General features: G+C 41.8%; 1 protein-coding gene across 10 annotated transcripts in view; it reads left to right on the top strand.

Moving 5' to 3' along the window:
* The window catches only part of ZSWIM7 (zinc finger SWIM-type containing 7), a 301,544-nt gene that overhangs the window by 47,219 nt on the left and 227,936 nt on the right, over window positions 1–26,389 (top strand). For 8 of the 10 annotated variants that reach the window (XM_044054512.1, XM_044054516.1, XM_044054519.1 and 5 more), the window contains 2 exons: window positions 2,746–2,823; window positions 2,934–3,028. In XM_044054512.1, the coding sequence (XP_043910447.1) occupies window positions 2,746–2,823; window positions 2,934–3,028 (173 nt within the window). The remainder of the gene's footprint in view (window positions 1–2,745; window positions 2,824–2,933; window positions 3,029–26,389) is intronic. The other 2 variants (XM_044054513.1, XM_044054520.1) reach the window with 1 other exon arrangement.

Below are 26,389 nucleotides of genomic sequence, written 5' to 3'. Positions count from 1 at the left end.
CATTCTATAACTTTTATAGGTGCAATATTAAATACAAAAGAGCTGTCGGCAAAACTTCCCTTAGAAAGAGTATCAGACATTCGCCGACATGTTCAAACCTTACTACAGTGCAAGAGAATTCAGGCCATATTTGTACTGAAAACCTTGGGTCTCATGGCAGAAGCAATCACGTTACTTCCCCTGGCTCGTTTTCACATGCGGATTCTTCAATGGATGCTTTTTACCCAATGGTCTCCAACAGCTTCCGATGTCTCACAACATAATAATCACCTAATCATGCAAAGACCACCTTTCTTGGTGGATGGTCTCCTCTCAAGTACTTCAAGGCAGACCATTTGTTCTTTCTCCTCCTGTTGCCACGGTGATCCCCTGATCGGGTGGGGGGGCATTTTCAGGGCAGGACTGTCCAGGGCACTTGGTAACCCCTAGAGTACCACCTGCACATAAACGTCTTGGAGATGAGAGCGGTAATTTTAGCGTTGCAAGCTCTTCAGGACTCTCTACCTACTGGGACTATTGCAATTCAGAAGGACAATGTCTGTAGTGTGGTACATCAACAAGCAGGGCGGAACCAGGTCCTATCCCTTATGTGGAGAAGCAATCAAACTCTGGCAGTGGGCGATCTCCTCTCAACGGTTTCTGATAGCAACGCACATCCCCGGGAAGTCCAACATCATAGTAGACAGGTTAACGAGTGGTCTCTCAATCAGTTAGTAGCGGACAAAATTTTCCGCAGATGGGGTCAACCTTGCTGCGACCTTTTCACAACCCCTTTCAACAGCAAGTGCGACGACTTCTTCACTCTCTTCCCCCTCCCCGGCCACTCCCCCAGAGTGAACATCTAGTTCACGATTGGCCCCGGGTCTTCTGTATGCATTCCCTCCTTTTCCCTTAATTCAAAAACTGATTCAGAAAGCGATCGCATTGAGATCCAGGATGATCCTCATTGCCCCTTACTGGCCTCGACAAATTTGGTTCCCATTCCTGTATCGTCACCTGCTGGAGCAGCCCTGGAATCTGGACCCAGTGCCAGACCTCTTGATCCATCAGTCGGGCAGGCTGCACCAATCCCGTCAGTCTCTCAACCTCACAGCTTGGTTGCTCCACTTCCATCCTTAGCCAGGCTTCCACATATTTCTCAGCCAGTGCGTGAAATCATCCTTTCTTCACACAAATCTACTACCAGAAAGACTTATGCTAGTAAGTGGAAATGTTTCTCTTTCTGGGCAGAGGCTAGAAATATAGACCCCTTTACAGCCCCTGTCCATAACGTTCTAGATTTTTTGGCAGAACTTTTTCGAGCAGGTTCCTCATCTGCCACCATTAGAGTACAGTTGGCTGCTATCGCTAATTTCCACGCTGGCCTGTCAGAGACTCCCACAAACTTTGTAAAGCTTTTCTTAAAGGGACTATTTTACTTAGGCCTCCGGTTAAAGATCCCCCGTCTCCGCAATTACGTTGGATAGGACTAAACAAACAAGAAAATCGGACCAACTTTTCCTGTCCTATGCTGAGGGCAAGCAGGGGCTGCCAGTTTCTAAAGTAACCTTATCCAGGTGATTGGCCTCTGTTATTACTTTGATTTACCAACTGAGACATAAAGAACTCCCTACAAAACCAAAAGCTCATTCCACCAGAGCATTAGCTACGTCGGTAGCTTTTCAGGCAAGACTTCCAATGGAATCTATTTATGCTGCAGCCACATGGGCCGCCACTCATACTTTAATTTCACATTACAAGTTGGATATGGCCTCCAGGAGTCGAGCTGATTTTGGTTCCACTGTGCTCAAGAGTCTGTTCCGATGAGCCACCCAGGGCTAAGGTGCTAGGGACGCTGTCCCATCCAGCAAGAATGAAGGCGAGATAGACAACTTAACATTAAGAAGTTGTCTAACATAACGTTCCGTGTTAGTTGTCTTTTCTCGCCTTCTTTCTTGCGTCCCACCCTCAATCCCCCTAGCCTGTGACAGACCAAGAAGAATCCCCTTTGAGGCCTTCTTCCTCTGGTTGACTCTCTTCTAGGTTACGTCCTCCTCTGTGGCTAAGGTGCTAGGGACGCTGTCCCATCCAGCAAGAATGAAGGCAAGATAGACAACTTAACATTAAGCAGTTATGTACCTACCATAACGTTCCATGTTAGTTGTCTTCTTCTCGCCTTCTTTCTTGCGTCCCACCCTCAATCCCCCTAGCCTGGACAGACCGAGAAGAATCCCCTTTGAGGCCTTCTTCCTCTGGTTGACTCTCTTCTAGGTTACGTCCTCCTCTGTTTTTAGCACTGTAGGTAAACCTTGTAGTGGGGACAGGTGTCTTCATGGTGTTAGCTCTACCAAACGAGATCTGGGTATCTGTCGCCTAGCATTGTGGGATATGGGAAGCCTCAAGCTGGTAAATAGCTCTTGAGCTTTAGTAGAAGTCCGAGTCGGAGCTGAGGAACGGCTCCGAACCCATCCAGCAAGAAAGAAGGCGAGAAGAAGACAACTAACATGGAACGTTATGGTAGGTACATAACTTCTTATTCTGTAATATGTTTACAGTACAATGTGACAGTTGCATTTAGATGCAATGTAGATGTTGCAGTTTACATGTATTAACTGTGTTATGATGCTTTTTCAGAATGCATTAAAATTAATATGCTTCAATCCAGGCGTAGAAGAAACGAGAACTGATTTATTTGATACTGTCTAGATTTCCATTGCTAGGCATGCTGGAATCTCTCAGGCGATAACTGTTGAATTTCTTGATTAGGTTCCACGATGGCTTTTGTTGGTCTGTCTTCATGAGTACAGATATGTTTATAAGTCTTCCGTATAATATCATCCTAAGGTAGGTGTTACACACTTAATTCTTTTTGCTTTTTTTTATCATTTCTGATGCCATATGCATAATAGAACTATTGGCTGAGGCATCTTACTGAGTTGCTTTGTTTTCGCTAGTAGGAAGCAGGTATTGGAGATGGATGCAGTGCTGCCATCCGCTGCAGAGGAACTTCTGAGAGAGATACAGAAGCAGTACCTGGAAACCAAGCAAAGTAAGTCTGTAGGTGATGGCAACCAGTGTCAAGAACACTCAGTATTGTGAGAACCAGAGCCATTTTATGTGGGCGAGGATGGTATGGGCGTAAAGAGAACAGGAGATTCTCACAGCAGTTAAGAATGACAGATATTTATTTATTAGCTTGCTGTTTACTCTTGAGCTGACTACTATTTTTTCTGTAAATAGTTGTGCAGTGACAAAGTTATACAAATGCTTAACTTAAGAGTCCTTGTCCACCTTAGTCAGATTACTGCACAGTCTTTTTAGTATCAGTATAACATTAGAGACCCTTAGGTATTCAGCTACAGGGGAAAAAAGCTAATTTTTGGTGAGAATGTTTTGAAAGTGCTTTCCTCCCAAATGGATGGGAGGAAGTTGAGCAGCAAATTTTATGACTGAAAGTGGAAAAAAAGAAAGCAAAACTAATGCTTAACCAGGAATAACCTATGGTGCTCAAAGAATGTTAAGGGAAGAGAGAGAAGTATAAGATCCTTTTGCAAACTTCAGGCCTAATGAGAAAGAGAGAAAAGTAGGAGAGGCTACTAGTAGCTTTAGTTTTGAGGTAGCTAGGTAGATTGCATGCTTTTTTCAGGGTAATAGTCATATTCGGTTTACAAGTTTGTCGTGAGCTGACAAATTTTCTTGTGGGCTGCCTGAAGTGTTTGCATTTTAGATGATTTGGCAGCATGGCTGATCATACTCCTGTGTTAGAACCAGGATGTGTACACCAGTTAATTTATTTTATTTTACATTTGTTTACCGGGAAAGTTCGACTGGGCATGGATCCTTTTTCAGCGGAGGCCCAGGGAGAAAAGCTCCATTACAAAATAGTGTAAGAGCAAACATAATAGAAGTTAACTTACATGGACTTAACATGAACATTAACAGACAGTATTTACGCAGTTATTATATAATTTACACAATAGTTCATAGGTTCATAGGTTCATACTAGGCTATCTGCCCGAGGGCATTTACAAGCCTAGCCCATTGTTTTGTGGCTTAGGCCACCCCTTTAGTATGGGGAACTATACCCATTATTTTTCTGTGCCTCTGTCGAGCAGTGACACTGAGGTAATCCCTGGGGTATATCTGCGATCTCCCATCCATTGGTCAAGATTTCTCTTGAACAAGGCCAGCGAGGTGCTCTGCCTCACATGTACCGGGATTTTGTTCCACAGCATAGGGAGTCTTTGGGTGATGAATCTATCCCTCCAGCACGTATTAATAGCCGTGTCAAGGTTTAAGTCTCCGCCCTTGTGGCTCTGATGGATCTAGATTTTTGAGGTGAAGCATATTCATCAAATCTGGGTTTGACATGGCCTTGTATGTTAGGCAAAGGTCACCTCTGAGCGTTAAAGCCACTGAATAGAGCTGGAGTTCTTTCAGTCGGGCAGCATAGGACAGATTTTGAGACCCTTTATCCTTTTGGTGAGGAACTTTTGTGGCCTCTCCAGCTGCTGCAAGTGTCGGGTCAGATACATTCGAATGGGGCATTGTACTCAATCATTGGTCTGATGAGTGATGAGTAAAGGGAGACTATGACCTCCCTTGATCTAGATGAGAATCCCTTCATGATAAGGTGGGCAATGTAGAAGGTCTTCCTAACTACTTTAGCTACATGGGTGTCGAATGACAGACTACTATCAACCTGGGTCCCCAGGTCCCTGATAACTTCTTCTGTGCTCAGTGGATTGCCACCTATTTGGTAGCTAGGGGTAACCTTGTTTTTGTATGACTATGCATTTTTGGCATTTAACTTTAGGCCGTGGCTCTGGCACCAGTTATCCGCTTCTGTGAGACCCTTCTGAAGGATATCTGTGTCAGATGTGTTTTCTACTATGGCCCAGTTTGCAGTCATCTGCAAACTTTGTCAGCCATAACCCTCCTGTGTTTGCTTGTACAAGTAGATGCCAAACAAGAGTGGGCCAGGACTGAGCCCTGTGGGACACCACTTGTGACAGGCTTTGAGTCTGACATGGCGCCAGCAGCTCTGACCCTGTGGGTTCTGTCACTCAGCCAGTTTGCAACCCATCTTGTGATGTATGGGTTGACATTTAAGCTGATGAGTTTTCAATGATACCCGAATGGGGTATTGTATCGAAGGCCTTAGCCAGATCGAGGTAGGCTGTATGGACTGCCTTTCCCTCATCAATGGCTTTGGTGACTGTTTCAAAAGTCAACCAAGTTTAAAAGGCATGATCTGCCTTTGACAAAGCCAAACTGGGTTGGATCCAAAGTCTGCAAATTCCTATGTCTTTATTTATGAGGTCCATTATGATCCTCTCCATGGCTTTGCAGATAAGGCTTGTCAAGCTAATGGGCGGTAATTTCCAGGGTCGGTGGAGGCACCGCCTTTGTGAAGTGGTACCACAGTTGCAGTGCGCACTCCCTGGGGAATGATCCAGAGGTAAGACTTTGATTAAACAGCTGTCCTAGCTGTGGGTTTAATTCCTCATTGAGTTCATGGAGCACACAGCCGGGGACACCATCAGGTCCCATGGATGCTGTGTTTTTTGCTTTGGAGAGAGCAGTTCTCACTTGGGCGCTGGAGATGTTTGGGGGGCTGCAATCGTTTGGTATATATATCTCTCCTTTTGGGGGGGAGGGGGGGGGAGAAGTTTGCACTGAACCTGTCAGCCAGTATGTTGGCAATGTCTGTAGGATCAGTAATCTTCACATCATTTTGAACTAGCTCTGAGCATATCTGGGAGTTTCCTCCCAGGTTTCTAACATAGCTAAAGAAGGCCTTATTATATGAAGTCCTCGAGTGGAAGCATTATCATGGCAAATGATATTACAATAAACATGCTTTGAGAGTTACAGTGCAAGTAGATTCAAGGTTAAGAGTAGGTCTGAGTAGGTCAAGGATAAGAGTAGTTTGGCAGTAAGTTAGCAGTGGCTGGCTATCTATACAGAATTCAGTTTTAGCCTGGAGAATTACAGGTACAAAGCCAGGAGTTGGTCAACTGTTTAGTAAGTAGGTTTTTAAATTGTGCTGTGGAAGAGCTGGAGGTAATGGAGGTTGGCAGTTTATTCCAGATTTTAGGGATGACATTAGAAAAGAGTGATTCCCCAGCTGAGTTATTGGCTCTTGTTGTATCCAGGAGTAGTTTGTTGATGGAGTGGAGGACTCTAGAAGTGACATGTCGTTGTATAAGATTTTGGAGAGCAGAGACCTTATCAGGTTGATAAAGAATTTTATGGGCAAAGGATAATGGTCTAAAGTGGAGGAGTTGAGGAAGTTCAAGCCAATTTAGTTGTTTAAGAGCAGCACAGTGGTGAGATCTGTGTGTGGTGTCACTGGCAAATTTGGCAATTTTATTGTAACAGGTTTCCAACTTGTTTAGGTCGGCTTTACGAAGGTTGGTCAGAATTGGGGAGGCATATAGAAGAGCTGACATGTAGGTGTGTGCAGGCGATGGCAACATTTGTGGCTCTGGTTAAAAATTGTTTGTCTGTAAAGAAGACCTAATTTCTTATGAACTTTTCTAATGGTTTGAGCAATGTGAATGTCGAATTTTAAGTTGTCAATTTTGTTAAGCAGTTTAGTATGAGTTATTGGGGTGATGATGGTTTTGTTTTTGGATTCTATACTAAAAGCTGGTAAGGATGAGGGGGAGATCTAGAGGGATGGAAGAAAAGTTTTGTTTTGTTGGGGTTTAGAATGATTTGGGAATTGGTGAACCATGTTTAGCAGATAGGAAGGATTCCTGGGTGACAAAATCTAGTTGTAGTGTGGGTCAAGAGCATACTAATTATCGAGTCATCTGCATATTGTATGAGATGCATGAGGAGTGCAAGTATGATGGTTAGTGAACAGAGAGAAGAGTAGAGGTCCAGGAATGGAGCCTTGTGGGAAACCTAAGGTCACAGGGAGACTAGTAGAAAGGTGGTGTCACCACTGCACAACCTGTTGACATCCTGTTAAGTAGCTCTGGAACCAGGTGATGGAGGAGCTACTGAGGTTAAGGTCAGAGAGCACATTGATTAATTTAGAGTGATTTAACTTATCAAAGGCCTTGGACAAATTCAGAAATATAGCAGGTATATATTGTCCTTGATTTCTAAGGTGGTTCACTGTATTAGTAAAGGCCATTAGAGCTGTGGTAATGCTGTGAAATGGATGAAAACAGTGTTGTGTATTTGATTTTGTGTGTGTGTGTGTGTGTGTGTGTGTGTGTGTGTGTGTGTGTGTGTGTGTGTGTGTGTGTGTGTGTAGGAAGTCCATGAGCTGGGTATGGAAGACTCTCTCTAGGATTTTGGATAATGGTGACAGGGATGGCAAGTGGTCGATAATTAGTAAATTCTGTATAATTGCCACATTTGTGTAGAGGAATAATGTGGGAGATCTTCCAGATGGTAGGTAAAATGGCTTCTGATATAGATCTGTTAATGAGTATGGCTACTGGATAAGGAAGTGAATCTACTGCGATTTTCAGGAAGTCAGCAGGTAGGTTGTTAGCAGCTAAGGTAGTAGGTTTGTTTCAGAGTAGTTTTCTTATGGTATCACTCGACACCGGTTGATGTGTAAATTGGTTAGGGTAGATTTGTGAGTATTCACTGGATTGGGGAGGATGAGCAAGAAAGTTGTTGGAAAAGTCCTGAGAATTTGCAAGGGCTTGGATTGTATCAATAAAGTATTTATTAAATTGGGTTGCTATACATTCAGAGGAGGAGGTTGGTGTAGGGGTGGGGCTAGTTATTTTTCCTGGAAGAAGAATATTATTAACAGCTGCCCAAAATGTTTGAGGGTTATTCTGGTGTTTCTCTTGAATATTGTGATAGTTAATTTTATCCACTTTTACAAGTTTTTTAGCTTTGTTTCGGAGTTCAATGAAAGGTTTTCTAGTGCTTTGATTATTGTGCTTTTGGAATTGTTCACAGGCTTTGTCTCTTGCTTTGAGGAAGGATCTACAATATTTGCTTAGTCAGAGAACTAACTTGGCTCTGGGGAGTGCATGACAATTTTAATGTAGCAAAGAAGGTGGTTTTAAAGGAGTTAACAGCTTCTTCAAGGGGTAGGCGTTTTGAGTGTTTCCCAGTTGCATTGTTTTAGAGAAGAGATGAAATTACTTGGGTTAAAGGATTTTTTTTTATTTCTGATTGTATGAAATATGGTGTGTTTTTTTTTTTTTTTTTTTTTTGAGTGCGGGTACATAGTAGAAAGGTAGGCTGATGGTCACTCAGACCATCAGGAAGACAATCAACTTGAGAAGAGAGGGAGGATTTATTAACAAGAGTCCAGTCCAGGATAGACTGCAGTTTAGAGCATTTGTCAGTCCTTTTGGGGGATATGATGGGTGAACCCATGTATGTTAATAAGGGTGTTTGTATTCCTAGCAGAACAATCTAGCCAGTCAATATTAAAGTCACTGTGACGGATCCACACAGCCTACCAGTTTTTGCTATGCCTCGAGCCACGTATCACTGTGTATGTTTAATTATTGCTAGTTCTTGATATGCCATTACCTCACTATATGCTGCTAATACTGAAACAATACAATATGCTTAAGAGCAGGCCTTGCTCACTGATTACTGGTATCATTGAACTTTTGTTAACCTATAAGTTGTTTATCAGCTTAAAAGATGTTTACCAGAATGTGGGGATTTCAAAGAGGAACTATATCACAAGGTTGTGAGCTAACTGTTCCCTGTATAACGGAAGTAGGGCACAAGACCAGACATTACTAGACTTGTTTACAACTTAGGAAATGATCTGTAATTTTCTAAAATATTCCATCAGCTCATGATGAGCCTGTAATGTCAGATCTTTCTACAATATTCTGTCAACTCACCAAAGACTATAAAAGCTCAAAGGCTAAGATGAAAATCATCATCAGCATCCGGATTTGATCACAGCACCAGCCTGAACTGAGCTTAGAGACATTTCGCCAGTGTCGGCCTTGCCTTGACTGAACAGATAGCTGCACTGGATAGGATTTGAAGTTTCCCTATCAGTGGCAAAGATGATTTTGTTTATGCATATGCTTGTAAGTACATGATTTATTAGTTTGTTTGTTTATTTAGTATTAGCTTTACTGTACTTTAAGGAAAAGTTTTGCTTAATAAATAAATAAGTTAAGTTTGAGCCTTGGTGTTTTGTGTCATTTCTATCCCTGTATTAACCTCAGATTTTGGAACAACGGACTGATACACTTGGCGTAGTCGGCAGGATCTGGGGTTTGCAGTAGAGATGTCACAACAACAACCAATGTTTTTTCCTTTAAAACACCTAGGTATAGGTAAGAAGGATGTTGCATTAAGCACTCCAAATAAGTTGGGTGTTGATGCTACTTTGACAGCATTATTTGGGAAGTGGGATCCTCTTGCTAAGGTATTGAGTCAAGTTTCTCCTCCTCCTTCTCCAAAACCCTTGCAGGAAAGACCTAAGGCAGATCCTGATAGCCTAGCTAGAGCTTTAGAAGGGTTGAAATTGGATGATAAGGGAAAAAAGGTGAAGGAGGGGGTAGGGGCAGCCGGATGGCTGTTCTTTGAAGCAATTCAGGAATTAGACAGAGATGTGGACTCATTAAAAGAAAAAGTTTCAGAATTAGAAGAGCGATGTAAAGAACTCACACACACACATAGATTAGATAGAGATGCCTTGGAGAAGGCAAACATGGCACTTGTTAAAGTAGGGAGGAAGCTGAGCACTGGAAATCTAATTCAGTGACTTTAGCTACTCGGATAATACAACAGCGTAGACAACGAAATGGGAGAAAACAACGCCATCCACCCTCAAGGCCTCGGGTTCGTGCTTTGCTGTGTAAGGCAGAGTTTGATCCTGAGAAGTGGGAAGGTGATTTCCCCTCAACAGATGAGGGTGATAGTGATTTTGAAATAGTAAATCCTCCGTCAGTGGAGGCGCGCCCAGTTATTGAGAAAAAGGGACAGTGGACTGGAGGGGCAGCGCCACAACAATGGGTGGAGGTGCGGAGTTATACGCAAGCTGAATTATTGAATATAATCCAAATCTATAAGCAAAGGCCAGGGGAAACTGTTTTGGCGTGGTTTCTTCTGGTTTGGGACTCAGGGGGAGAAGCGGTGTCTCTAAATGCTGAAGAGATGCACCAGTGTGCATGTCTGGTGTTTCACCCACGTCTAAAGCAAATAGTAAACAATATAGATCATGGTGATTCCCAGGTGAATACACTGGTGGTGTGGTTAGCCTCGGCTTTCCGCGCTACTTGGCCAGATGCTACAGCAGTAGCTGATGAACATAAGCCTTGGAAAACAATAGCAGAGGCCATACAGCAGTTAAGAGAAATGGCTATGTTGGCTGCCATTTACTCAATGGAATTGAGGGATGGTGTATTGGTGCTTCCGAGAGGGCCGGATGCACAAATTATGACTAGTAATATGAGGAGCAAATTAATCAAAAATGCACCACAGTGGTGGAAGGGGCAGCTGATGGCTGCCCTGGCAGGTGGTGTAGGTCAGCAGATATGGGACGTAATAGCCACTCTAAATCAAATGGCAGAATTAGTGGAAGAAAAGAACAGAGAAGAGCTAGAAAGGCAAATGCGGAGAAATCAAAAGATAAATCTGGAGAAAAGGTTACGAGAAAGCAAATGTTTCTGGATCTGTTGAGGTGGGGGGTTGGAGCTGCAGAAATACATGGGATAGCGACTGAAGAATTATATAAAAGGTGGAAGCAGAAACAAAAGAAAAAGGTTCAAGTTCTGAAAGTAAAAAGCAAACCCCTACAAAAGTCCAACCAGGAGTACCACTGAAGGGAAGGTAGGATGGAATCAATTATATCCTGTCATCCCTACTGATGAGGAGCTAGCACAGTGGCAAAAGGGGAATTTAATGACGAGAGAGACTGGGGAGGGAAGGAATGGAGAACCCGGTCGAAAAAACAGAGACAAATTGACTAGTAGGCGGGTCCCCAGTAGCTAGGGGTACAGTAAGAGCAATTACACCTGGGGACCGACGCCTTACGCACTTACCATTTTTGGAAGGGAGGGCCACAACATGTGATGGCTCTGGTAGACACAGGATCAGAAGTAACCATTTTGCAGGCAACCCCGTAGATTTCGTGGACAATATGTAGAAATTGATGGTTATGGAGGGGCAAAGACACTAGGTACCAAAACCAAGATTAAGATAGCTTTTGGGGATGGTATTCCTATTTACATTGAAGCAGTGATAGCTCCAGTACCTGAACACATTTTAGGAATAGATGTGTTAAAGGGTAGAACTTTGGAAACCACTGTAGGGCCATTTAGGTTTGGAGTGCGGCATTGTTCAGTCAACGCAGTTAAGGCTGTAGTTCGAGGCAATGCTAAGTGGGAACCGCTTTGTATTCCACGCCTAAAACAATAGTGAACATCAAACAATATCGTATCCCAGGTGGGCACGCTGAAATTACTGAGACGATCCAAGAACTGCTTCGGGTTGGCATACTTGAGCCAACAGTGAGTCCATTTAACAGTCCGGTGTGGCCAGTAAGGAAACCTGATGGATCATGGCGAATGACTGTAGATTATCGAGGTCTGAACAAGGTGGCCCCACCCTTAGCGGCAGCTGTTCCAGACATTGTTACAATCGTGGAAAGATTGTCTTCCTCTGCTGGACCATATCATGCAGTTTTGGACTTGGCAAATGCCTTCTTCTCCATTCCGATAGCAGAAGAAAGCAGAGCCCAGTTTGCTTTACCTGGGAGGGAGGCAGTATACCTTCCAAGTGTTACCTCAAGGATATCTGCACAGCCCTACCTGTGTCATGGACTAGTGGCTAGAGACCTAGCCAAGTTACAGCTAGACAAAGTGACTATTTTCATTACATTGATGACATAATGATTACTGGAGAAAAATCTGAGGTGGAGACCGCATTAAAGACTGTAGTGCAGCACCTTCAGAACAGAGGGTGGGCTATAAATGAGAATAAAACACAACAAGGGGCATCAGTAAAATTCCTTGGTATGATTTGGAACGGAGAAAAGGGAAATCCCGGGAGCAGCACTGGGGAGTATCCAGAAAATTGCAGTCCCGAAACGAAACAGCAGGCACAGGCCTTTTGGTCGCAATGGGCTTTTGGAGAGCATTTGTACCTCATCTTGGACTGATCTTGCGACCCATTCACTATGTAACTAGGAAAAAATGTGATTTTCAATGGGGTCCCAAGCAACAAACGGCTTTTGAAGAAGCAAAAAAGGCTCTACAGCAGAGCGTGGGGCTGGGCCCGGTTGATCCACAACAACCTTTTGTCCTTGAAGTAACAGTTGCCAATAATGTTATGTCTTGGGGGCTGTGGCAGAAGGATGACACTGGGAAAAGAGACCCTTGGGATTTTGGTCCAAATCCCTGACTGGAGCGCAGGTGAGATATAGCCCCCTTGAGCAGCATGTACTGGCGGTGTACACAGCATTGATTCATGTAGAAGGAATAACCAAACAACAAACAGTGACAGTTAAAATAGACTACCCAATCCAGGGGTGGTTACGAGACAATACCTTAACGAAAACCTTGATAGCACAATCTTCGACCGTACAAAAGTGGAAGTGGTATTTACAGGAAAGGGCCAACATCGTGCCTGGGGTGTCTCAGGTACAACAACAGTTGGCTGGACTGGTAATTCTGGATGATGCTGATGCGATAGAACAACAGCGATATGAGCTCCCACAGTCTCCAATAACTGAAGCATTACCATTTGATAATTTAGATGCAGAAAAACAAAAATTTGCATGGTTTACTGATGGTTCTGCCAAAATTGGATCAAATGGTAGGACCTGGACTGCAGTGGCTTATTGCCCACGAACAGAAACTGTGTTATTTAATGAAGGTACTGCCGGTTCAAATAATCAGGCAGAATTACGAGCTGTTGCCCTGGTCATCAATAGTTTATCACCGAAGAACGAAGCATACATCTATACTAACAGCTGGGCAGTTTATAAAGGACTGACGACCTGGTTACCTGCCTGGCAGCAACAGGATTGGAAAATCCATGGCAGACCTCTGTGGGGAGGCTCAAAAAATTGGCAACGGATTTGGGAAAAAGCTCAACAATGTAAAATCAGTGTTGGACATGTAAATGCCCATGCATCACTTGTAACAAATAAAAGGAGGCATAACCAGCAGGTAAATAAAATGGCGCATGCGTGTTACAGAAGAGAAAGTCGAAGTGCCAGTATGGCAAGATGGGCCCATGATCGGAGTGGACATTTGGGAAGAGATGCGACGATAGAATGGGCCCGGAGGCATGGTATGCAGTTAAATAAGGAAATAACTACGGATGTTATAAAACAGTGTGAAATTTGTCAAAGAAATAAACAGAAGCAACTGCAAGCAGAAGCATGCGGACACATTCACAGAGGCAGCCGCCCAGCACAAATCTGGCAAATAGACTTTATTGGTCCTTTACCACTGGATCAAAACCAGCAATACTGCCTAACGATGGTGGACACTTATTCAGGATTACTAATGGTGTCCCCATGCAAAAAGGCAAACCAGCAAGCAGTGTTAAAAGGATTGAATAAATTATGTGTGACATATGGGATTTCCGCTGAAATCCAAAGTGACCAAGGCAGCCACTTTACCGGAGCAGAGGTCCAAGAGTGGGCAAAGGAAAATGGAGTTCGATGGGTACTGCATATCCCATATCATCCCCAAGCTGCTGGTTTAATTGAAAGGTATAATGGGCTCCTTAAAGAACAAATTCGAAAGAATACGAATGATGGAACATTGCGAGGCTGGGCAAAGGTACTAGAATTAGCTGTGAGTCAGCTGAATAACAGACCCCGAAAGCATCAAGGAACTCCCTTGCAAATGCATATGAGTGACATTCGATCTAACTGTTGTGTTTTGAAAATAGAAAAGCTGAATCCGAATGCCGTATACCCTCTTCTGACAAATACTGATCAAACTCGATTCTGGCTATGTGCATTGACTGAACAAAGGGTGCCAGCACAAAATATGGCATTAGTTGAGACAGGCTGGAAACTCTTTCTCCCAGAAAATTGGCACTGGGGGCAAAAAGGGCAATTAGGTGAAAGTTGGGAGGTTTTTACATTATGGGAGCCAGAACGAGAGGTGATAGTGAAGGCTATCAATTTAGATAACAAGACGCAAATGATTCAGAAAGGACAACCTTTAGTAGAAATTTGTATGCACCAAGATGCTGTTATTCTACTACAAGACTGTGATACTAAACCAAGCAAATGGCTGGGAATGAAAGTTATAGTGACCACACCCAATCAGCCAAATGAACATGGGACAGTAATTTGTGATGGACCTGGTGATACTGTTTTAGTATTACTTGATTCTGCTAAACAACCATTGTACTTTCCTCTCCATAGATTATTGCCACTGTTTGGGAAGGAGCCAACCTTTTCCGACGACAACACTTAGAGGGGCCATATAACTGTCTTGATCCTGTCCCTTTATTCGAAGGGGAAGATGTTGCAAATTTGACAGCTGACTGTGACTTTTATTGGAAATTGGGAGACCATTTATATGCAGTGACACAAGCCTGCCTTAACTTGGAGCATCACTCAGACGGAAAACATTACAACTGTATGTAGACTGAACTGTGATAGACATCCTGAAAAATGTGTTTCCAACCCTTCTGGAGGTCTGTACCAAAGGTTAAACGAGTCGGATTTTCTTTAGCTGAGTCTCCATTAGATTCCTCCTGTATAGCTGAATTTCAAAGGGAAAATGACACTGCGGAAACCCTATCTCCGGACTTGGAGATATATGCCATGGACAATAGTTCAACTGTATTTAATGGTTTGGGACATGTGGTAAGATATACCAGAGGATGTAAAACTGTAAGTAGCGCTAGAATTATACAACGTATTAAAATGATAGTTAACATGTCAGCAGTGGATATTACCACCAGGTATCCACATTGTAAAATTGCACAATTATGGCCAGTTGATTCTTTGCATATCAAATACAAACATTACAAATATAGAAGAAATAAGCGCGATGTTACAGGTATTCTTGGTACTGCACTAGGTGCAGTCGGAACAGGGACTGGATTCCTAAACAGTGTAGATATAGATACCCTACGTAGCAAGTTGAGCCGTTTGGGCACTGACCTAAATATGGCCTTTAAGCTACTAGCAGACCACGATCCCGAGTTGGGACAAAGAACTGTAGACGGTATCTTAACTCAAACTGTCTTGTGGAGGTGGATTGAACATACAAATACATATACAGAACAAATTTTAGATAACCTCACAGCAGAAGTAAATCAGACTTTTTGTATTTTATCTCAGTTGGCTGCCAACCAGCAATATTTGCAATTCACTCAAACTTGGGGGGCTAAAAAGGCAGCCCATTGGCAAAAGGAACTGCAACTGTATCAGTGGTTAAAGCCAATAGATTTTACATGTGAAAATAAGTCTTGTGCACTGATTTTTGACTATCTTGCTAGTAAAAAAGGAACAAAGCAGGTCTGTCCATTTGTTACATTGCCCTTGCAATTTGGAAATAATTGGTGGGTACCTCAAATTGAATCCACTTTAATTGATTATAATGATGTACCCGTTGATGTGACAAGTTGTGAAACCTGGCCCCAGGGGTGGGTATGCATGATGGTAAAGAGGAAGCCTCACCCATGCTTACATAATGGAACTGGGGAGTGTATCTGGCACAGGTATGTAGTAAATGGTACAGACGTCTACCAGCTAAATGATACCACTGTTTGTGTGATATCCTCCTGTAAATTAGCCTGGAGTGATGGAATGATCACAACTAGTGGAGCATACTGTAAAAGTAATATCCATGCAATTATTGATTTTTGTACTGGAGAATTGATTAGACTGACTAGATGGATGGACGTCACATTTAATGCTAGCATAGAACCATTACATACTTTTAAGTGGCCATCTCTAGTCCACCCGGACTTTCAACAGATTAAGCAGGAAGGACAAACAGTGTTACAACTGTTAAATAAAACACTAAATGATGCGCATCAAACAGTGATTAAAATGATTAAGGATAAAGGTACCATTGTAAAAATTGCAAATGAAATACAGGATATAACTGTTTCGCATTGGTATGATGTTTTTATGTGGTCATCTAAGGCTTCAGTGTGGTTTAATTTGTTATTGCATCCTTTACTTTTGACCACAATAATCTCTGTGTTATTTTGCATAATATCATGCTGTATTTATTGTAAGGTGATGAGAAGGTACAAACTGATGTCAGTTTTAACCATTATAAGGGATACACAACGTTCGTTGCTCGATGCAAGGGGTGGCCTGTGACGGATCCACACAGCCTACCAGTTTTTGCTATGCCTCGAGCCACGTATCACTGTGTATGTTTAATTATTGCTAGTTCTTGATATGCCATTACCTCACTATATGCTGCTAATACTGAAACAATACAATATGCTTAAGAGCAGGCCTTGCTCACTGATTACTGGTATCATTGAACTTTTGTTAACCTATAAGTTGTTTATCAGCTTAAAAGATGTTTACCAGAATGTGGGGATTTCAAAGAGGAACTATATCACAAGGTTGTGAGCTAACTGTTCCCTGAAAAAGGGAAGTAGGGCACAAGACCAGACATTACTAGACTTGTTTACAACTTAGGAAATGATCTGTAATTTTCTAAAATATTCCATCAGCTCATGATGAGCCTGTAATGTCAGATCTTTCTACAATATTCTGTCAACTCAAAAAGACTATAAAAGCTCAAAGGCTAAGATGAAAATCATCATCAGCATCCGGATTTGATCACAGCACCAGCCTGAACTGAGCTTAGAGACATTTCGCCAGTGTCGGCCTTGCCTTGACTGAACAGATAGCTGCACTGGATAGGATTTAAAGTTTCCCTATCAGTGGCAAAGATGATTTTGTTTATGCATATGCTTGTAAGTACATGATTTATTAGTTTGTTTGTTTATTTAGTATTAGCTTTACTGTACTTTAAGGAAAAGTTTTGCTTAATAAATAAATAAGTTAAGTTTGAGCCTTGGTGTTTTGTGTCATTTCTATCCCTGTATTAACCTCAGATTTTGGAACAACGGACTGATACAGTCACCCATCAGGATTGTTTCCTGTGCATGAGTGTTGGATGTCCAGTATAGTATGTGTTCCAGTCCAGGGTAAGGGATATTATTTATTGATGGAATGTAGCCACCTATGATGTTAATGTGTTTTTGGGGTTAAGTTTTTAGCTTTGCAAAGATTATTTCTGCTTTTTCAGATTCAGGGATTTTGGGTTCAGGACAATCAAACGTAAGGTAGCCACCCCCCGCCCTTTTGGTTTTTCTGTCTTTACGAAGGATATTATATCCTGGAGCTGGGCGGCCACGGTGGTGCAGTGGTTAGCATTGCCGCCTCACAGCAAGAGGTTCTCCGGTTCGATCCTCGGCTGGGGTGCCTTCTGTGCGGAGTCTGCATGTCCTCCCTGTGGTCGCGTGGGTTTCCTCCAGATGCTCCGGTTTCCTCCCACATCCCAAAGACATGCTGCAGGTGGATTGGATACTCTAAATTGGCCCTAGGTGTGCGTGTGAGTGTGCCTTCTGTGGTAGGTTGGGCGCCGGGCTGGCAACTCGACACCGTAAAACTCCACTGCCATTCAATGTGCGGACAAGGTGATCCGCTGTGGCGACCCCTAACCGGGAAAAGCCGAAAGAAGAAGAAGATTATATCCTGGAGCTGCAATTTCATTGCTGCTATTATTGGGTTTTAACCTTGTCTCAGTTAATATCACAATATCTGAAGAGTAATGGGATAGTAAGGCATGCAGTTCATGAACTCTTTTCCTATATTCCTGACATGTATGTTAGAGGAGAAGTGAAGACTTGTTTTTGTTGTATAGTAGCTCAATTTTGAATGTTTTATGGCTGCAGTTTGAGTTAGGTGATGAGTGGAACTGGGATTAGGATGGATGTCTCCTGAGCGATTTAACTGTTTTATTAGGTAGAAAAGGAGTTTGGTGAGCTTGTATTGTATTTTAGTGTACTTGAGACTGAATTGTGAGGTATTAGCTTGGAGTTTAATTTTGTTCAAATAGAGGTCTGTGTGATAAGAATAAAGTAGGGATGGGGATATGATGTAGTTTGTCTGGGTGGATAAAAGAGGAGGTTTGGTGGGGGGGTGATTTATATGAGGTGAGAAAGTAGAGGAGCAGGAGCAGAAAGATGGTGGTAATATGGAAGGTGGTTAGTTTTATTTTTAATCTGAACTGGTGTACAGGTAGACTACGGTAGTTTGGCATTTTGTGAGTATGGGGATAAGTAGGTCTGGTCACTAAAATATTGTGTTAGGGGAAATGTGTATAGGTAGTGGATGGAGCTGATAAGTATTAGTGTAAGAAGGTGTTAACTAAAGTAAAGGGGAGGCTTATATCTAGGTGCTAACTTGAGTAAAGGAGAGTTTTTAAAATTTGGATAGGTGGTAATCTAATCCACACCGCTGACATTAGGGTTGCAGTTGGCTGTAGTTAAGTGGGTAGATGTTAATTATTGAATGGTGATGGATGGTATTTGGATCTAGATTTGCTGATTGTAGAGTGGACAGGGTGGTGAGTATAATTGTAATTGAAGTGGGGGTGAGTGGGAATGGGGGTAGGGTACAGGAGCGAAGTGAGCCCGAGTGCAGCATTTGCATTTATTTACCATTAATGTCCTAATGGACACAACCTTTTTTTCAGTAGTGGCCCAGGGAGAAAAAGCTCCAGACTTACAATATGTGAAACAGAGTAATAAAAACAGAAACATAAAATAATACATGAAACTAAATCATAAAAAGTACAATAAACTTGTGGTATTCATTCATGGTAATGTGGACTATTTTCTCTCATATTTACCCTACTGAGCAAAACAGAAGAATGTAGAAGAGGACCAGCAGGATATAAAGGTAAAACTAGTTTCTAAAGAATGCCAGTTACATTATAAGAATAAGTGTTAAAAAGTGTATTTAAAGAGAGTAAGGGAGTACTGGAATAGCTGGTATTGGGTAGAATTATTTACAAAATATTTTTATTATATGCAGTTTGTTTACACAGAAAAAAAAAATATTCCAACAGGCTTATGTTTATGGCCAGGTAGGTGATAAGGTCAGGGAAGAAAAGTAAAGGGAGGGGGATGTTGTAATTATCCTAGTGTGTTGCAAGAACATAGACACGAGTCTGTTACATGGATTTTCATTTGTGTTTTGATTGAAGAAAGGTTGTCATTGAGCCTTGGGTTTAGATGAAGAGAATTCCGTATTCTGGAGATTTCGTTATCATATGGGACTTTGCCTGCTGAATTTTTAGCTTTGTATGTGATTAGTAAACATGTACACATGGATCACAGACCTTTTGTTGGTAGATATGATGTAAGAATTTTTAGACTGGAAAATTTGTGTGGCATAAATAGTTGAGCATAGCTGAGCTGTTGAGGTAGTTCCAGCTATTTAAGTTTTGACAGGCTGTGCTGTGATGAGACCTGTATGGAAGGTAGCATGCAAATTTTGTTTTATAGTAGGATTGCTGTAATTTAGTGGGCATGGAGTGCATGTTAGTGGGTATGAGTGAGGCATAAAGTAGTGATGGAAGTAGGTAGACAGAGGTTATAGGTTTTATGCTGTCTTCAGTGATAAATTTATTTTTGTGGTATAGGGTACCAACCTATGAACCTATACGTTTTTGCTATGTCATTTTTTTTCTTTACCACTTGTATGTATATGTAAAATTTTAGATTATCATTAATAGAGATCCTGAATAGTTTTGGTTTGAGTTAACTTGTTGAATATGAATGGTATTTGGGGAAGTAATGGTTGATTCTGGCTTAGTATCATTGTACACTTTAATGTGATAGTGCAGTGGAGTAATTTTGGTGGTCTAGGGGTTTTGCAAGAGTTGGTAGTTCTGCTAGCACGCAGTGGTGGAAAAAGAGTTATGAATTTCTGCTATACTGACAAGAGTCCGGTCATCTGCATATTGTACCAGCATTGCAGGATTAGAAAATAAACATCCTAAGGCTGAACCCTGGGAGAAGAGGAAGTTTTGGTCTCCCACTTGACAAATTGATGTCATAGGTTTGTAGGTGTATACTAGGTTAACTGCCCTGCCCTGAAGGGTCATTTTAAGTCTGTCAGTAACCCGAGGCCAGAATCAAACTCTTTACTCTGTATCGGTGAGGTAAATACCTTAACCATTATGCCAAACCCACCCCTTCTTAATTATTTTTTCTATTTAAAAGGGACTTTTGTCAACTTTTATGTGCTTATTTTACTTGTTTGCCGGAAGACTTTACACCACCCTTTAATGACACAGATGAGAGGGATGATCAGGTTCATTTCATGTCTGTTTTAAAGATGGGTACTTGAACCATTATAGGGCTGAGTTTTGACAGGCTTGTACTTTTTAATTGTTGAAGGAGCATGCTGTGCTAGACAGTGTTTAATACTTTTGTGACATCTGAGAATAGAGTGGAAACTAATGAATTTACCATTGTTTCTATTAGGGTTGACAGCATTCATGAAGTCCATAAGCACTGTGTCAGTACTGTGACTGGGTCTGAAGCTATGTTGTGTAGGGGGAGATAATTTTATTGTCTAAGAGATAAAGTGATCACTGAAGTTGGTTGCAATAATTTGGGGTGGTGATTATGGGAGAGAGTTTGCTGTTTTGTCCAACCTTGGTGAAGCAGTTTATTCATTGATTTCTGGAACAATTTTGGGTTATTTGGGCTTTAATTTTGTAGTGTAAGGAAGCAATTTTTCTTGTCTTAAGTTTCTTTTTAGTAAGATTTCAAAGCTGTGTGAATATTTGATGGTTCCACTGTTTATGCTTTCACCATCTCTGTTTCTTATTGGTTCTTTTTTGAATGTTTAAGCCATGGGGCAGTGTTTAGTTTCAATTATTTTATTTTTACGGGAGCCATTTTATTTGGAATATTAAGGAATGCTTGATTAAATTGTAGTGTTGCTTCATTAAGTGGAAGATATTTAAGGGGATTCTAGTTATATGATTTTAAGGATGCTATATAAAGCATTTTTCTCAACTTGGCTTGTGTTAGTTGCATCTTTAAATTGGTGATGTTTTGGGGTGAATAAGAGGTGCTTGTTGGCATAGGTTGGGAGATGATCACTAATAGTGTTAGGGAGTGTTCCAGTAGATGTAATTTTATTGGGATCAGATGTTCGTTTCCAGTTCAAGATGGTAGACTTAGTATTATTTTTGTTATGTCTGGTGGGAATGATGATAAATTGGGTGAAGCCGTAGAGGTTTATGGAGTGCCGAGTCGTATCTGTGAATTCCAGTCTATGTTGAAGTCTCCCAAGATTATGGTTTCTTAGGGACTTTGCTGGTTATCTAAGAGGGTGTATCTTTGATTGGGGATATTGTTTCCTGGTGGAATGTAAATGGTAGCAAAGTTGCTTTTGTGGTTTTAGTTTAAGGAAGGTAATAAACAGTTCAGCATTATTAAATTAGGTATAAGACTGTAAGTAGGGGGTTAGATGGAGAGAGTTGCTACACTGTTTCAAATTCTCCAGCTAGTGAAGGATGAGCTGCATTTGCAGCAGAGTTTTGAAGATGAGCTGCTGATGTACTTTAAGGTTAATGTAGGATGTAGGATCTAGCCAGACCACACAATAATTGTATAGAAAAACTGTGTACAGTTCCTTGTAGGGGACAGCCTTAGAAGTTGGGATAGCCTTTTGTACGTGAATATGACCATTATATTTCAGTAATCCTAGTGAGGCTTTGCTGTAGGAGTGTGTCTAAGAAATGTCACTAGTGAGAATTTTTGGTTATTCATTGGTCTTTTTTCCGACTTGCATGACATCGGACTGTTTCATACTGTATTGCATTGATTTTTGGGTGGTGAAGGAGAGAGGGAGAGATTGTGTTAATAAAAATAGAAGAAATATAGAGGTCTCAGAACTTATGAATTCCATATTTTATAGGGAGGGACTGTGAAGAGACATCCACTTTTACCATGAAGCTTATATTTCACAGAGAGCCTACTGCCCAAAGCATTAACCATTGGGTTTATGCCATGGATCTTAAGACAGTAAACCCTTTTGTGGTGCAGGGTCATATGCTTTTGTTAGCTCCAGATAACGTCTATAAGGAGGCCATAAGCATGCCTTTGTAAATATTGGTTGTGAGGGATAGCTTAACAGCATAATAGTACTGGCAGTGTGGGCTTGCACAGAATAACACTTGTCAGAAAGTAGGCATAACCTTCAAGGTGTTGCCTCATTTGTTGAAAAGCTACTTGTTCAAGAATTTTTAATAACTGAAACGACAGAGTATGTCTTAAAAATCCTAGCTTTGCCTACAACCAGCCTTGCGAGTCAGTGTAAGGGTTTCAGGTTTACAGAAATGAAGAACTGTACCTGTATTTGAGATATTAATAATGTCCTGCAAATGCTATACTAATAAGCATATTGCCCTCTTCAAAGAACTCCTGGTATAATCTTGGTCATTGATTTAACTTGATGCAGTGTTAGAATCGTTTGTAAAAATGTTTAAAACCTTTCACTAATTTGAAGAAATGACTCTTGGTTGTCAAGAAGAGGATGTAGAGTACCTGGTCGAAACTGTAAGCATTTAGCAAGTGTTGAATGTTTGTTTGCAAAATGTATGTGGGTATGTAATGTATGTGTGCGTGTGTCTGTGTCTAAGTACACATGTGACTGGACATAGACACACACTGGTAAGAAAATCATTTTATGTTGCCCAGATTAGAAGCAACGGCATGGCATCATGGTCAAGGGAAGTTGTAGTGCCACTTTGTTCGCCATTATCAGATCCATCATTGAGTATAATGCCTGCTATGGCATGTACCTTGCCAGATATATGCAGTGGGTAAAATGCCCACAAAGGTTCCTTATCAGGAGAATCCAGGGTATAAACAAATTGTCCTTAAAAGCCCTATTTCTATACTTTGTCTCCTACAGGTTAATGTGAGGAGATCTATGCCTGGCATATAAGGCATCCTTGGATCCTGCTTTGAACCTTTTGCACATCTGCAAAATGAACAGCATCAGAACCACTAGATCCAAGGATTTACATTTTACTTGTGACATAAATAGGACATGTTGGCAAGACAGATATGTATCTCAGGGAATCCCCATTCTCTGAAACAGGTTCCTCAACCATGAGAAGCAGAGTCCATCCCTAACAATATTTGTGTACCCTTGACTAGTGGATGTAAAATCAGAAGTTCACCCCAGGTCTGGCCCCCATGTCTTTGACAGAGAAGTAGACAGTAATGCCCAAACCAACATACCTTCTCTCTCTCTCTCTCTCTCACACACACACACACACACACACACACACACACACACACACACACACAGCCTCTAGAAACTTCCTAATTAACATACCACCTCCTAATAAACCCCTGTGATACACAGGGACACATTTGGGTTGGATTGCCTGGCTAGGCTTATACAAACCCTAGTGGTTGTTAGCATAGTGTATACCTATGAACACTTACCCGTGTTTTTTATTTTTTATAGGTTCATAGGTTTATACTAGGCTATCTGCCCTAAGGCATTTATAAGCCTAGCCTAAAGTTTTGTGGCTTACGCCACCCCTTATATGAAAAAATACTGTACCCATTAGTTTGTTGTGCCTCTGTCCAGCAGTGACACAGAGATGGTTCCCGGGGTAAACCTACGATCTCCCATCCACAGGTCAAGATTTCTCTTGAACAGAGCCAGCGAGGTGCTCTGCCTCACATGGACCGGGATTTTATTCCACAGCATAGGGAGTCTCTGAGTGATAAATCTGTCCCTCCAGCACGTCCTATTTATATCCGTGCTAAGGTTTAAGTCACTTGCTCTAGTGGTTTTGGTGGATTTTTTGAGGTGGAGCATGTCCATTAATTCCAGGTTGGACATGGCCTTGTATGTCAGGCACATGTCACCTCTGAGCAGACGGTATGCGACTGAATAGAGCTGGAGTTTCTTCAGTCTGGCAGCATATGACAAATTTTGGAGTCCGTTTATCCTTTTGGTGAGGAACTTTTGGGGTCTCTCCAATTGCTGCAGATGTCGGGTGAGATGCATCCCGAATGGGGCATTGTACTCGATCATTGGTCTGATAAGTGAAGAGTACAGGGAAACAATGACCTCACTAGATCTGGATGTGAATCCCTTCATGATCAGGTGGGCAATGTAGAAGGTCTTTCTAACCACTTTAGCAACGTGAGTGTCAAAAGAAAGGCCACTGTCAACCTGGGTCCCCAGGTCCCTGATAACCTCTTCTGTGCTTAGTGGATTGCCACCTATATGGTAGCTTGGGGTTACCTTGTTTTTCCCGAAGGGTATGACTATACATTTTTTGGCATTTAACTTCAGGCCATGGCTCTGGCACCAGCTATCTGTTTCCGTGAGTCCCTTCTGAAGGATATCCGTGTCCGATGCACTTTCCACTATGGCGCCCAGTTTGCAGTCGTCTGCAAACTTTGTCAGCCAAAGTCCTCCCATGTTGGCCTGTACTTCTGAGAAGTAGATGCCGAACAATAAGGGGCCAAGAACCGAGCCCTGTGGGACACCACTTGTGATCGGCTTGGAGTCTGACATAGCGCCAGCAACTCTAACCCTATGGGTTCTGTCCTTAAGCCAGTTTGCAACCCATCTTGTGACATATGGGTTTACATTTAAGCTGGTAAGTTTTTCTACAATACCCGAGTGGGTATTGATTTTATCCTTATTTTCTTTACGTTGCTGTTTTAGCTCTATTGTCTGATAGTTTCTGGTTATCTTTTGATACCCTTGTACTTGACTGCTTTTATCTATATATTTGTAGTGGAATTTATGAAATGTGGGTTTGCACTGATCACCTAATTGTATGATTTTTTATTGTCTCTTAGTCTTAGTGCTGGACTCACCTTTTGGTCCAGGTTGTGAATAAAATGGATCTTTAAGCTACTGTGCTTAACTGTGACTGTGTGCTTTTGCACACACATTTCATCTCCTTTGATAGAGACTGTCCCCCCCTAAGGTAAACCTATTGTAAGATTTCTATATCTAGTTTCATTTCAGATGCCAAGCTTATCATTATGGTATCTGTCGCTTTACCTGGATCTGTGCCCTATAACAAGAGGCCATCTTCTAGTTCGGCATCTTCAGGAGTGGGAAGGTAGAGTAGAAGAGCACTTTCCCAGAAGCTGCTGTTGGGAGCAAAACTCATGTAGTGACTGCTATCCCTTCTCAATATAAGACTTGTAGACTCTCCTCAAGCATGTGTGGAGTAGGACTTTAAATCTCTGGGGCTCTGGGTCTGACTGCTCCATCTGACTTTCATTCTTAAGAGATTGACTCCTTTTGATCTCCCTCCCACCAGTTGTTTGCCACTTGCCAGCAAGGGTTCAGATAGAGTTGCAAGATGTCCAATAACTACTTCTAGGGCTTCAGTTCTCCTTTTCACTTGGATAGGCCCTGCAGGCTGTCCCATAACTCTTTCTGGAGCTTCAGTTTTCCCAGTCATTTGGATATCAGTTCTCCCAGTCATGTGTTTGTACTGTGAGGGCCCATTTTCTTTGTGGTGACAAGTGAACAAGATGTACTTGTGCAGCCTCTAGCTGGTATATCATATGTCATGGGTGGTGGCTTTGCCCGATACCAGCTGTTCTTGATCCTGCTTCCCTTGACATGTACCCTCCCCAGTGTATGTTGGCCTTTTTGTGAATAAGGGTTCATGGAAAAGGAGGTTTTCTGTGTTGAACTTTTGCTTTTACAAAACTTGAGTAGGCAAAAGTTCTCTCTGAAAAATGATGACAGTAGCTTCTCCTCTTTAACTAGCTGCTCTTGTGAGCCTCTGTCTTGAGGATGCATTTAAGATAGTGAATTTAACCTGGAGTAGCTAGTAGGCCCCACTCCATTTGATAAAAATTCCAACTGTTTGGATCGGTCTCAAATGGTGTTTTGGGTCATTCCTCCTTTGGAGCCAATAGTAAGGATGCTGTTTTCTCAGGTTGAAGCACCCCTGATGCAGGGCTTTCATTGTCCTAGAAGACTGACTGTGTTCTTTTGGAAATTCTAGACAGAGAGAAAGAGGAACTGAAGCAAAATTTTCTTTTTTTTTCTTCCTGGAATGTTTATCTTGAAAGAACCAGCATTTGGTTAGTCCTTTCTTTGGGCAAGAAATCATGGCATTTAGCAGATTCAGTAAGATTGTTAACAGGCCACTGTAGATATTTAACTGTCTGTCCCATAGTAGCCATTTTCAAAAGTCTGTGATAGACCAGATGTTGGAGAAATCATTCTGTCTTCCAGATTCTGATGAATGGATGACTGCTTAAATGCTGTGGCACTTGGCCTTGCTTTGGGCTTCCAAGCTTACAGATGTTTTTCTTATTCTTGTGATTTTTAATTGAAACCACATTCAGCAGGTATCAAGTACTGTTAGACAAAATGGTACTTTCTGAAAAGTAAAGAAAAACA

This window comes from Protopterus annectens, chromosome 13.part0 (assembly GCF_019279795.1).
Source record: "Protopterus annectens isolate FY-2018-M chromosome 13.part0, PAN1.0, whole genome shotgun sequence".
NCBI classification, from domain to species: domain Eukaryota; kingdom Metazoa; phylum Chordata; order Ceratodontiformes; family Protopteridae; genus Protopterus; species Protopterus annectens.
The sequence above is the reverse complement of the archived record's forward strand: the minus strand, read 5'-3'. Positions and strand labels throughout refer to the sequence as shown.